Below are 14688 nucleotides of genomic sequence, written 5' to 3'. Positions count from 1 at the left end.
AAAGGGGACCCTGGATTCCCAGTCTAACGCCACTCTGGAGCACTATAAATACAATTTCTTATTCATCTGTAAGGCAAACAGATCCCAGAACGGCATTTCCCACTGGGCAAAGTCATTCAGGATGGAATTGAGTATCTCCTACTCATGGTCTGTGGAAAACTCCCTGCTGAGATTTCCTGAGAATTCTGTGCACCAGGTAGGTCTGCTGCTGAGAGCGTGATGCAGATGCTGATGCACCAGTTCCATAATCTGACTGCCTCCATAGAGAGGAATGAGATTTTGCTCCACCTTGTTTGCTCCACTTTGTTGTGTATACATCAGGATATAACAAAACCCTGTAAGTGGGAAGGAACCTACTGCACACAGACTGCTCTCAACTTCAGGAGGTCAATATGCATGTTGGCCTCCCAAGGAGACCATGTGATTTGGGCAGTATGACTGTCCATGTAGGCTCCCCATCCTCTGAGGATGCACCTGTGATTATGGTTGCGTCCCATGCAGGTGGAAGGAAACAGGCACCTGATCCTTTTTTGTCCACCATCGTCACCTTGGTATTTATATTCTCTGTCTGGTGAATAAAGAGATCAGAGACAGGCCTGCAGGCAACAGAGATAAATCCTGGCTAATGGCGTTACATAGGTATACGCAGCCATGTCTGTCTTTCCCTACTAGGAAAGACGAACCTTGACGACAGTACATGGTCTGATGGTTAGCTATCTTATCAGGCTGTGTTTGGCCTGGAATCTGTTGACAGTAACGTAGACCTCTGCTGGCATTGAGTTCAGGGAACTCCTATAAAGTCTATGGCTTTTGTGGGAATCAAAGTGAGCTTTTCATTGTTCATACACCCCAAGGATGCCAGAAAATGAAGCAAGAATAGTATAGTTGACTGGACCTCCTGGCTAGATATGCTCATCAAGAACCAATAGTCCAGATATGAAAAAACGGCATAGCCATTCAGAGAAGAATTTTGTGAAGACTCTAGTGCTGTTGCCAATCTGAATAGGAACACTCTGAACTGGTAGTGCTCCTGTCCTACCCAGAATCTGAGGAACCTCATTGAGAGCATGAGGGAAGCAACTTCAACTGACACAAATCTCTAGTCTCAGGCACTTGCGAACCCATGTGCAGAATATACGTAAAGACAAACACTTTTAGAAACTGTTGTTTCTCTACCACTCTAAGGAATCAAATAGCAGCATTCCAAGTAGCTACCAAAATTAAGGAGACAGTCTCATCCAGTCTCAGAATCACCTATGAACTTTTGGACCACAGGGGAATCCCACAGCTGTTCTTAAACCTTGGTCATATAAACTATAAAAATAAAGCCAATAACTTTGTTGCTAAAAATACCTTTGAGGGCACACTTTCTTATCCAGTGACTCAATGTATTCACAGACCTCTTGGGCAATGGAAGACATGTTTGTTTTCTTGTCACAATCAGGGCCGGCTCCAGGCACCAGCCGAGCAAGCTGGTGCTTGGGGTGGCAGCTTGTAGGAGGCGGCATTCTGCCCAATCCTAGAGTGGCATGGCCGCTTTTGTTGTTGTTCTTCCGCTCCGGCCGCTCTGTAGGGGGCAACGGCGTGGAGGAGAGGAGCGCCCTGCAGCAAGCCCAACAGGGCAGCCCACGTCCTTCCCTCCCAGCCGACCGGAGTGGTGTGGAGCCCTCCTGGCAGGGGGCACGGTGGGAGGGGCCGCGTGGCAGCACCCCGCTGAAGCTGTGGCCGCCCCTCTTCTCTCTCTCCCTCCGCTAGCCGGGGCACATCTGCAGGGCAGGGAGTCCCCCTGCACCCTGGCTCCGGCCACGCCGCAGATTTTTTTTTTTGTTTTGCTGGGGCGGCCAGAAAGCCAGAGCCGGCCCTGGTCACAATAACAATTCCTTTAGAGGACTGAGGCTAATCAGACCTCTACCATATTGCTGAAGTAATATTCTGATGGCCAGAATCCCAAATATTAAGTGAAAAATTGATGAAAATGAAAAGCCTATTCTATACACTATGAGGCCTCTATCCCTAATCTAGAGAGAATAGATTAAAACTTTTAATTACCTAGCAGTTTATTTAAAAAAAAAATAGAAAGATTTGGAGGCCTCCAAGATTTTGTATCTAAGAAGAGATATGATCAAGAAATCAGTTTTTGCTGTTATGTGAGTAGCTGACTTGAAGGCTGACCTTGTTAATTTATGCAGTGCTATCATGGCGCTTCATAAAATAAAAAATGACTCAAATGTTTAGCGTATTTAGTGATGAATAACAAGCTTCAATTTAGATTTATGAGTGTTGTGCCTCACTATAGTTTTTGTTGAAGGGATCATGGCCCTGAGACCTTCCCTCCCCCCCCCAATAATGCTACTAACTAAGAATTATTTTTAAAAAGTGACTTAAAATTCCCAGGCAATATAGTTAACATTTTAGGGAGGCTCCATTATAAAAGGCAATGGAGACTGTGAAGTAATCAAGAAGGATCCGGATCCAATAGGCTAAAGTTGTCAACCTCAAAACAGAAGGGTGGAGGAAGTCAGGCTCATGTGGAAAATAACTGAAGAATTAGGACAACGGATCCTGAGGGTGTAGCAGTATTAAATTATTTACACTTTGATTACTTCATTTGCCTGAATATAAAACAAAAGCAGAGTCACTAAAATAGAATGATCTTCACTTAATAAGTGACAGCTTCTAGACACATATATAGGCCAAAAGTATTGGATTCTGTTTAAATATAACTGTTGACTAACACTGAAATTGGTGAGTCTGGCTAACCAGCAACCAACCCCTTTTCTCTCTCAATGACAATCCACTGATACATTCCTACTTGGAACAGACTGTATTCAGAATTATTTTTCAGTAAGCATGGTTCATGGCACTTAGCCTTCTCCTCTCACCAACAATTTTTGTGGACATTTTTGTTATGTTTGATTTGTTCAGCCTATATATCCTAGATATCTGAGCAAAATAATTGTTTCTTAAAACCGTCTTATACAACTCTAGTTAGAACAATTCACACATGTAATTTAAAATACTTGATTTTCATATTAAAAAAGGACAATGAAATCAAGTTTTTAACTCTAGTAATGTTTGTTCTTTTAGAATTTACTAGAGGATTCCCCCTCCAATTCAATTTCTTTTGGCTCTTACACCCAATGGCTAACATGACCATTTGGACTTCATTCTGAGTTACTATTACCCTTGCTAGCCTGTCTTCATCATTTCCAAATATTGGTCAGCGTTTATTAATTCTCCCTAAAGTTTTGAAGAAGAAAAACAAACAATCACAACAGCCTACTCACTGGGATGGTTGGAGTTTTCAATATTGGTTGTGCCGGTAGAGCCTCTGACTCTGGCTGGTTCCAGTGCCTAGCATTATACACAGCTTTTGTTGGAGACTGAAAAATAAAATAATTGCTTGTTATATCTTAATAGAAATGTAGCACTATCAGTGAATATTTTACCAACAAAAAGAAATCTCATTTCTTAACATTTTATACCTGTTAATATCGTTTAGTTTTTTTAAAAAATTGTTTCAAAATTAACTTACCTCTTTTCCTCATGTTCTCATTGCAACATCACAGGAATTTTACTTTAAATTAAGTTCCTTTTCAATACAAAATTACTTGACATGGCTTTAACCTGATTTGACCCCAACCATTCTAATTTTAAGAATGATAGGTAAGATTCATTTCATGTTTTCAGGTGTAAAACCATGAATTTATGAAGAACATAACATACATATTTCAAAGTGAATATCCTGATGATGTCTACATTAAAGCTTCTTTTAATTAAAATAAATTTCCTACTGACTTATATTAGATAAACGTATCTGTTATACCATTCCAGCCGAAATATACACTGAAGATTTGATTAAAAATGTAAAGCCAACATACTTGGATTTTGTCATTTATCTTAAATTCATTTATTTCATTTGAGAATTTCTCTTATCCCATTGGTACAGCCACATGTTAAAATAGTTAGCAGAATTCTTTCTAACTGCTGCCCATACATGTGTCAGGACAAACCAAAAAAGATACATAAAAATGAAATTTTCCTCAGTAGTTTAATGAAAAAAGCTCAACACATGAAATAGCAGTTAAGGATAAATATACTAATATGATTTCTTTTACATATGCCTGGAAATCTGATTCATAAATGTAATTCAAGCAATAAACTACATATTCTATTTTTCCGTTAGATAAGCCCCCACTAATCATGTGAAGTAGCTTTTTCTACTAATTATTATAATTTTTCTAAAAATTAAAACTATTTTTAACATTTAAAAAGGATCAAGAAGGGAAGCCGTGCACAAGAAAAAAAAAGTCTTGTGCCAAAAAGTAATGTAAACCTATGCCTAAAAACCCTATTCTTATTGGACTATGCATCCTCTCTTTGAAGGTGTAGTAAACATGACATTATGTACATTGGTAGGTTTCCTATCATCATAAATTTAAAAAGAGTTTTGGGGAGGTCAGGAACAATGTTAACTTCATGTCAGAAGTGGAATTTCTATTGTGTGTCATGTACACCAATTAGCTCTATACTGTTAAACATTTGTACAGCACCACAATTTTTCACTGCTCTTTAGAGAAGAGAAAGATGGCTCCTGCCCCACAGAACTTACAATATAAATGAAATACAAAATGAAGACAGAAAAAAAAAAAAAAAGGATTAAGAAAAAAGAGGAACAATAGCTGAAAGTAGGGCTCCACTTATATGATTAAAGGTATGTCTACACTGCAATTAGACACACACAGCTGACCCGTGCCAGCTGACTCAGGCTCACAGGACTTGCCCTGCAGGGTTATTTAATTGTGATGTAGATGTTCCGACTCAAGCTGCAGCATGAGCTCTGGGACTCAAACATCTACACTGCAGTTAAACAGCCTGAGCTGAGTCAGCTGGCACGGGCTAGCCATGGGTGTCTAACTGCAGTGTAGACATACCCAAGATGGCCACATTAGTTGCCTCAGAAAAAAGGTTTGTTCCTCAGTGGGGATAAATTTAGTGAGAATGGAAAGGACAACATTTATTAATAGGAGACATGAAAAATGAAGGAGAGAGGTATTCATCCTGTAAGATTCAGCTTTCAGAATCTTGATCCCTTCTTGGCCCAGCTGCTGGTCAGGGGGGCACTGTCCAGGAATTTTCTTAGTGAGTCTATTTTCTCTGAAATCTGTCAATTTCAGGGTGCTGGATCGGCAGGTAGTGTTCGATGTACCGGGGATAGATTTATCGCGTCTTGTCTAGACACAATAAATCAATCCCCAAATCGACGCCTGTACTCCACCTGGGCAGGAGGAGTAAGCGGAGTCGAAGGGGGAGCCACTGTGGTCAACTCGCTGCCGTGAGGATGGCCAGGTAAGTCAAACTAAGATACTTCGACTTCAGCAATGTGAATAGCGTAGCTGAAGTTGCGTATCTTAGTTCGAACCTCCCCCCCCCCCCCCCCCTCCACCCACTATTTTAGCCCAGGCCTCAGATATCTAAAACTTCATGCCCTCACCCCTCTAACTCTCAGAAGGGAGGAGCTTAGTCTTTTCCCTCCTGCAAAGCCTTTTTACTGCCTCATGGGGAATATACCCAAGCCTGTTTTGGGGGGTATGAATAATTCCAATGATCCACTGCCACTGCTTGCAGCCTTCATTAGCAGCAGATAAGCTTGAAATTTACATAACTCCTCCTGACGGTTTCAGTGGTGCACAAAGGTTCTGAATGAAGCAGTCAAACTGACGCTCCTTCCAACCTCATACTGTTACTTCTTGTTACTTATTACTAGAGATGTCTGCCTGCAGACTCTGACAACACTGCACCAGTTCATATTTGGAAAGCTACTTTTTCAACTAATGAGTTTTAAAAAAAATGAAATCCTATGCTGCAGATATTGACATACAGTTCCATTCTTTCCAATGAAAGCTTCCCATTAGACCAGGGGTGGGCAAACTTTTTGGCCCGAGGGCCATATCGGGGTGGGGAAATTGCTTGCAGGGCCATAAATGTAGGGCTGGGGCAGGGAGGGAGTGCGGCGTGCAGGAGGAGGTGCGGCAGGGCAAGGGGTTGGGGCAGAGGAGAGGTGTGGGTTTTATGAGGGGGCTCAGGGAAGTGGGTTGAAGTGCAGGAGAGGGTGCACAGTGTGGGAGGGGGCTCAGGGCAGTGCTGCAGGGAGGGGTGCGGAGTGCAGGAGGGGGCTCAAGGCAAAGGTGCAAGAGGGGTGTGGCAGGGGGCTCAAGGCAGGGAGTTGGTGCAGGGTGCAGGAGGGGTTTGGAGTCCGGCCCGGCTTGCAGGGAGTGGCTCCAGGGTGGCAGCAGCACGCACCAGAGCCAGGGCAGGTTCCCTGTCTGCCTGCCCTGGCCCTGGCAATCCCACGGGCCAGATCCAAAGCCCTGAGGGGCTGGATCCAGCCCCCGGGCCATAGTTTGCCTACCCCTGAATTAGACCCTGGTAAACTGAACTTTCAAATCCTGGAATTTAATATCTAGGAAAATGGAGCCCAATAACAAACACATACTGCTTTATACTGACCAAAACTAGTGTTTCTAAAGAACCAATAAAATTCATTCACAGTTTCGGGTCTAATTTTAAAGATCACAATCAAATATCAGTTTGTTAAAAGTAGCCCCATTTAAGTAAATAATTTTCTGTATACTAAAAATATTGGACATTTTCTGGAGATTTAAGTTAAAGTGAAGTGGGTACTCCTAAAAAATAAGTGATTATTTGGCACTTGCCAGGAGATGTGGAAGATTTTCTTTCACCTCTAACTCAATCCTGACATGTAATCCCCTATATTTCCAATTCTGCATTTCTGAAATTTGGACTACTAATCAAGACATGAGGATGTCGTTAATTGATGTATAGTAGTCCTCAAGTAACCTCAATACGGCCAAACTGTCATTTGTGACTGAAGAAATGTGAGATATAGTTTCCTAGATTCAAATCTACCGACCTGCTTAAAAAAAAAAAAAAAACAAAAAAAAACCACACTTCAGTACAGAATGTACTTAGAGTCAGTTTTATCTTAGAATTGGAGAAGGAAAGTGTACGATTCTGCATAACTTTGCAAGAGTGGTCTTAATTTACAGGACAACAGCACTGCACATAAACATGTTAAGAAACACTCTGATTACCCAGATGAAGTTTCTTGAAGTGTTTGTGTAAAACTCTGTTAATGCCTTTCCATTAATGAAACCTAGTGACAAAAGTTACAAATTGTAGAAAGGACTACTATAAAATGGCTACCCTAAAGCAAAAGAAAAGATTGATTGAAATGGTCTCCCATCAAGGAGTCTGAACTTGAACTGAAAGATGTATTGTTCAAATTTTCCCATCATGGACCACAGCTGCCTCCTAAACTACCTCCCACCTCAACTTCTAAATAATCCCATTTGTGATGACATACCTTACCTATGGTAACTCTAGTACTTCATTAAATCTGTGCATTTATCCAACTAATTTCTTCACCCCCAGATCCCTTCAGTTCCTGGTCCAGATTACTGTGTGCCATGTTAGCTCTACACAGTTCAGCAGAAGCAGTGAACCAAGTACATTCACTCCTGCATATTGCTTCAACTCTCCTGTCCAGAGCCCCATTTTCGAGTGAAATACTTTTTGTCAGCTGTTGATTCCAGTTCTGCTGCTGCTTTAGATCCTCTCTTAACCCTTATATAACTGAAGCAATCCTAGTGGAAGCTACCATGTTTTCTCCCCCTTAGCCACTGTTTCTACAGGGATATGGGTTCTTCCTTGTGACAGAGCAAGGATAACTGAAGAATCAGCTGTGAAGAAGTTATGACTGATCACCAAGTGACCAGTAAGTACCAGGCCAACTACCATTTTGGAGATTTGTTTTATGTTAGTCTATAGCAAAACTGGAGTTGAGAAACAGACCACTTAAATGCAAACAATGTTGCTAAGGCAAGCCTATTTTAAAAGGACTGATCAAGCAAAGAAAAACCTCACCTGCTCAAACAGTTCAAAATGCTAGATTTCTCAGAAAAGTCTTGTTACAACACTGACTTTTTTGGGGGGTGGGGGGGGAGGGGGAGGGAGCGCAGTGGTAATTTGTGAATTTGTTCCAATTTCCCCCCAAAATAGAACACGCAATCTTTATAACAAATCCATATGGATTACAGGATCACAAAGTGATTAACCTATCATTTTTTCAATTTTCTTACACGAAGGATACTACAAAACCTATTGATATCTAAAATGAGTTAAAGTGACAGCATTGTAATATATTTCCTATCTCACTGATTTCATCTGCATTACTGCCTGAATTTGTCTCATGTATAAAAACTAGATAGGGATTTTGGGGTGCTATAAAATAACCTCGACTGAGATTTATAAAGAAAGCTTAGTGTTGCATAACAGGAAATTCACTGTTTCACTGTCATTTTTGCAATGTCATACACACATTGTAAAATATAGTTAGCTGTATCTTTTGCTGAAGAGCAGAGTGGAGAGATCTTCATTCTCCTTCATCCATTAAATGTGTAAAGCTCATCTTATAAAAATAAAAGCTGCTGTTTTCACACAGAAAATAGCTGTTTGAAACTATAAATGCCTCAGTGAGGATATGAAGAACATAATATTCTGGAGGGCGGAGGGTGTTTGGTTTTTTGGATGGGTTGGCATGCAAAAGCAAAACTAATACCAGTGATTTCATAATATGCACAGTTGTGGCTGTCATTTTGAAAAGATCATTTCCCAATGGCATATACTATGGGTCATGCTTAATTTCTATCCCCCAAAAGGTTCAAAGCAGAAATTTCAAGAGCTGGCACTCTAATATATCCTGGTGTAGCATAGCCTGCCATTCACATATGTAACAGAAAATAAAAGCCAGTGGCATGAGCCATGATGAAAATGCTGGCAAAACAAGAAAGGTAGGAACTATTGGCAGACAAAAACGCCGTCCAAGATATAGGGGACAACCATTGCCATGGTGTATACAATGGAGGGAAAAAAAAAAAAAAAAAGTATTTAATTTGCCTTTCTGTTAAAAGCAACTGATACGATTATACTAACCATTCATCAACATTTTATATTTAATATCCAAAACTCAAGACATTTCATAAGCTAACATGCTAAATTATTTGAAAGTTAGGATTTTATAATGTGTCTAATGTTAAAAAAAGAGAGAAAATAAAGAGAGGTCATCTTGTGTGCATCCACCATCCTGAAGACGAAGAAATTTCACAAATTTATTAAGCAATATGTAAACTCATTCCCCACTTACAATGAACAATTTTCTTTGTGAGATGAACAAATGTTTAGTCAGTGCAGAGAAAACAAATGTCACCTGAAAGCACAGGAGCAGTACACTGACACAGGATGAAGAGTTGTGCTACAATATATGCTGTGAATTCTTCAGCCAAATTATTTCCTTTGGACTAGAATCTGCCAGCAACAATGTAAAAACGAAGTTTGACTCCTAATCTCCAGGGGTCAAAATGTGAATTTAATCTCACTATTTGGATTCAAGTAATGGAAAGATGTTTAATGGATCTTTTTGGATGCCAGGTACTACTAATTGACAGCTGCTGCCTCATTTGAGTAATTTAAACTACAGTATTTATAATAAGGCCAATAAAAAGGTTTCAAGATAAGTTTTAATTCATTATTCTTTGAATAAAACCTTTGTAATTAAAATATTGAATATATATATATTTTTTTTCCCCTGAAAGTACTACATAAACTTGGTGTACTGTATATGATGATGAAGTAATGTATCTGCTTCAACATAAGGAGATGTGTAGTTCAAAGTGATCAGCACTTCATAGCTGAATGTATACACCTTGGCTGAAGTCCAGCATCATGACAAAGTTCACTCATTCTCAATTACTATCATAGCCTACTATAATCCTCAGATTTCCTCAAGCAAAACCAGTTTTTCTTGAGTCAGAATTGTTAAAACATTTAACACAAAGATCTTAAAGATAACTTCTCCAGTGATTACTTTGACTAAATATAAAATTTGCACTAATATCTGTTCCTATTTCTGCCATTAGTGACATGGGGCAGAGCTTTAACGATATTTCCATATAGAAAGTAATGTGAAATCAGGAGAATGTTTTTTCTCTTTAACTTTCATTCACAACTGCAGCATGTACTAAATGAAAACATATATCCATTAAATATTTTGGTGCCATGAATACCAATGACACTTGTGAAGATGACCTAATGTTCTTAAAGTATCCAGTGAACCTGGTATTACAGTCAAATGAAGGAAGAAAAACTAACACGTTTCCCAGTAATTAACATTCACCTCACCATGTGCGTATCAGAACCCTGAAAGCAGTTAATAGGGAAAGTATGTGATATGCCAGAGATACATTCCTTTGAACCAAAACAAACATTATCAGAAAAGCATTAATCCTCCAGTCCTATACCACACAACTTGTCTAGAGGAAGGAAAAAAAAATTCACAGGAGCTCTGAAGACATGGGAAAAAGAGTGGGGGAGAGGAAGGGGAGGAAGAAACAGATGACTCCATATAAAGGCAACATATTGGGACAATTCAAATTACTAAGGAGGGAGGAGTCAGACTCACTTCCAGCAGGAGTCAGGGCAGTGAAAGTGAAACTCCTGTGCCATCTCCTAAATTCTGGTGAGGTTATCCCACCATTCCAAACTTAGTTCAGACTATACTCTCTTTTTATTGACCATTTCTCTGACTCCCTCCAACACTCCCCTCAGTTACTCTCTGAGGCCAGCATCAGGCTATCTGCTCTCCTTGCGTCTCCCCATATTCCATCTTCTTGGTCTTTCCTAATAGTTCATTGCCTGTTGCCTTCCCTCCTCCCAACATATACTTTATACCCAAAGCCACACCACTATTTAAACCACTGCAAGTTTGTGATTAGACCAGGCCTAAGAGAAGAGTCTGTACAATGGGTACTAGGGAGAAGCCCAACTATTACTAGGGAAGCACTACCCACATCAGAAATGTTCTGAGGGACTGGAAAATACTTCCTTTTGTTGGAAATTGCAAGGACAAGGGAGCATAGTAGCAAGAAGGGTCAGGCCTGACTGATTTCCCAGTGAAGATTATGAACTAAACAAGAAGAGTCAGGGAATATCAGTAAATGCAGGCCTCATTCCTCTCAAACACTTCCTTTTAACAACTTCTGGAGGAATTCCTGCCAGCTTTGATGCTGCATGGACTAGGACTCTTTTAGCCAATCCTGATCTACTCCCCTACTGAGGGATTATTTCTTGGCAACTGCAGTTAGGATGAAGCAGATTCCGTGACTCCAAAAGCAACAGACTAAGCAGTAAGTGAGCCAAAGAGCTCAGTGGATGGTTTTCTGGAGCCCTGAAAACACGTCTAACTGATTTGTAAGTAGTGCATTTTGTACATTCATCTGTCCTGTTAAGTAAGTCTAGACCAAGACTGGCTACGGGAACAGCAAGAAATTTTTGGCCTTCTCCTTAGTTTGTTTGCCATTTTGGCATTCTCAACTTAAGTAAAGGCCTAATGCAGTAGAGGATTTTTCCCAAAAACAGTTAACCTCATGTTGCCCAAAATTATTTAACTCTGCCAGAGGTAAACACTCTGTACTGCTAGTCACAAACTCAGACTAGAATTTATAGTAAGCAGATTTGAAGGCAAAAGTAATATTTCTATTCACATTATGACCTACGAACTGTTGGCTCCCTCTCTATGGAAGCAGAAAGTCTGGTCACATGAGTGACAAGAGCCTGCAGTGCTGAGTCTCTGGCAGCAGCATGACAATGGTCAGTCAGGCACTTGGGAAAAGAAGGCCACAACTTCACTCCCCCTCCCCCCATGCATGTCACCGTTAAGTCATTTTAAATGAAAAACATTGACACTATTCAAGGGCATTAATCTTATTTTGTCTTTGGAAGATGTGTGGTGAGGCATCATCTCTCCTAACCACACACTTTCAAATGTACAGGAAAAGTTTGAGTTTTTTTTAAGATACTCATCCAAAAAGGTTAATTTTTATTAATAGCTGAAAGTCAGACAGAATCCCACCACAACATAAATCCCTTTCCATTTTACTTTACTGCCATCTTTCCCTTGTCCTGCAGGGTTTTTTTGCTGGGGCTGAGGGGGTTTCCATGTCTCTCTAATTTTCTTTGCTCCCTCGCTACGTGTGATCTTTGCTTCTGCCACTCTTGTGTTACCTTTCCAGCCCTACCTCTCTCTTCATCCAGAAATGCTGCAGCTAATAATGTCTTTGTCTACACCAAAGAGTGGGAGGACAAAGACAACACTCCCCATAGAATTACTGCTGTTCTGAGCAATAGTTGCTTATGAAGAGCGTGGGAGGGAACCAGTTCAACATATAGAGCTGGGAGGACCTCAACTCTGCCTCCACTCAGCCATTGGAATGTGGGGCAAATGGCAACACATCACACCCTGCTCACCACCAACTTAATAAGAGAAACTGGGAAAGAATACAACCTATGAGCAAAACCACTAAAACACTATCTGGCCTATTAATAGGCCAAAGTGTTGGCCCCCACTCATTCTGTGACGGCTCCCAGATGTTACTCTCCAACTCCATACATTAAAAGTGCAGGGTTACTTTTTCATTACACTTCAGATAGTTAATTTAAAATCCAATCAGTCAATCCTGATTGCAATCCTGTTCAATCCCAGTCCTAAAAAGAAATTAAGATCTTAAATGTTTTTATTGTGGTTGCTTTGGGTTCATTTATACCTATAATTAAAAAAAAACCAAACACATGATCACAAATAGTTAAACCATTAAGTAGTCAATGTAATGGAGTTTCCTTACAGAGGCATCTGGATTAGCAAAGGATACAGACCTAGTTAAGTCAATACGATTTCTTGGGTATACCAAATTATTGTAAAGAGAGCCTTCATTTTTAATCAGGTGATAGAAAAGGTGCTCATTAAATAACACAGGCTATACAGGATATGAACTGAAAGATAACTGAATGGATCAGAAGGGCACAAGCCAATAGTTTAGCTGTGGGAAACATCTTACCAGTCATCTAACCAACCATGACAAATACTTTCCACACAAAGTCCGAAACTCTCAATCTAATACAGCAGTTCTCAAACTGTGGGTCAGGACCCCATTTTAATGGGGTCACCAGGACTGGCTTAGACTTGCTGGAGCCAGGGGCTGAAGCTCAAACCCGAGCTCCACCACCCGGGGCTGAAACCGAAACCCGAGCTCCACCACTCAGAGCCAAAGCTGAAGCCCAAGGGCTTCAGCCCTGGGTGGCAGATCTCAGGTTATAGGCCCTGACAGGTACCACGGAGGGAAAAATTCAGTGATTGTAGCACCTGCTGGTTTGCAATTCTAAGTTATAACACACACACACACGGTAAAGTGGACTTTCCTACCAAACAGACTTCTTTGAATCACTTGATTTCAGGGTTGTGCTCGGATGTCCCTGCCTTTCACGCTCATTGGCAGCAGACTCTACAAGGGACCCCAGGGTGGGGTGTGTGGGTGTGCAGAGGAACTCAACCATGGGCATGTACATAATATTTTCATTCAGCCCTTTTTGAAGTGAGGGGAAGGGATGTAGGGGTCTGACACAAAGTCATAATTGGGTCCACAATGGCCTCACTGAGAGGCAGGACTCCTTTGGAAGGGCTCGCAGCAGCCAAAATGTCAGCCAAGCTGTGGGAGGACTCTAACTCCATCTGTACGTCCAGATTTAAGGCAACCTTCTAACAACTTTTGGTGAGCCTTACAGTCATCTAGGGGAGGTGACATACAGTCATCTAGGGGAAGGGGAGACCAGCACAGGCTGTGGATGCTCTTCCTCCCTTTCTGCATCAGCAAGATCCTGTTGAACCGGCTCTTTGGAAGCTGGTATTGGACTCTGTACCAGAGTTGGGACCAAATGCCATGTGGTAGGATGGTGCTGTACTTCTTTCCGAAGCCACCAAACAGGAGTGCCTGGAATAAGCCCTGGAAACTTGGGGAAAGGCCCACAGGTTCCTATAGGTCCACTGGACCGGTGCAGGTCCCCAGTGACCTCATGGTCAACCACTGGATGGTACTCCTGTGCCTGGACCCATGGAAGTAGTAGTAAGCGTGGCTTTGGAGGTCAGAAAAAGTAAGACCCAATCTCAAATTCAGAAGAGGACGAGTCTCCCTCCAGTGACTACAGGGGTGCAATTCCCAACAGTGCTGGCAATTGGTGCTTGGGCACTAGGAAGAGAACTGAGTGGAGCCCTAAGCCTTCTTGTTCCTTGAAGACTAATTACACCAGTTTCAAGCAGATAATATACTGTAGTTTTCATATCTGCTATTTACATTGGTTGGAAGAAGCGGAGGATGCTATAACCTTGGTTTTGGAATTGCATTTAATTCTGAAGTTTAAACCAGAATTAATTTTGCTGCTTAAGTTTCATTCTTCTGATGTAATATTGATCCAACACTTCAAAATTTTCTGCCACTTGCTCCGCATTTGAGGATCATCATCATACAGGGTCAGCCTATAGTTATGCTTGTTTGCAAGTGTCAGCATAACTTTCTCTATGGAAAATTGCATAAGATGGATCAGTTGTGAGGACAACTGGTTCAGACATGATGGCCACTAAGAAGGCAACCTTCACAGACATATGGGAGAGTAGCCATGTTATTAAAGGTTTGAAGGGAAACTTGGTTAATGCCAAAATGACCAAATTAAGATCCCATGCCAGAGCAGGGATTGTTATTTCTGTTATACGATAGAAAGTCC

At 41.1% G+C, this 14688-nt stretch overlaps 1 protein-coding gene across 1 annotated transcript in view; it reads right to left on the bottom strand.

Annotated features, from left to right (window-relative positions):
- The window catches only part of WAPL (WAPL cohesin release factor), a 128889-nt gene that overhangs the window by 34214 nt on the left and 79987 nt on the right, over positions 1-14688 (bottom strand). Inside the window, exon 5 of the mRNA XM_054034191.1 lies at positions 3288-3383. Coding sequence (XP_053890166.1) covers positions 3288-3383 — 96 coding nt within the window. The remainder of the gene's footprint in view (positions 1-3287; positions 3384-14688) is intronic.

This window comes from Malaclemys terrapin, chromosome 7 (assembly GCF_027887155.1).
Source record: "Malaclemys terrapin pileata isolate rMalTer1 chromosome 7, rMalTer1.hap1, whole genome shotgun sequence".
NCBI lineage: Eukaryota > Metazoa > Chordata > Testudines > Emydidae > Malaclemys > Malaclemys terrapin.
The sequence above is the reverse complement of the archived record's forward strand: the minus strand, read 5'-3'. Positions and strand labels throughout refer to the sequence as shown.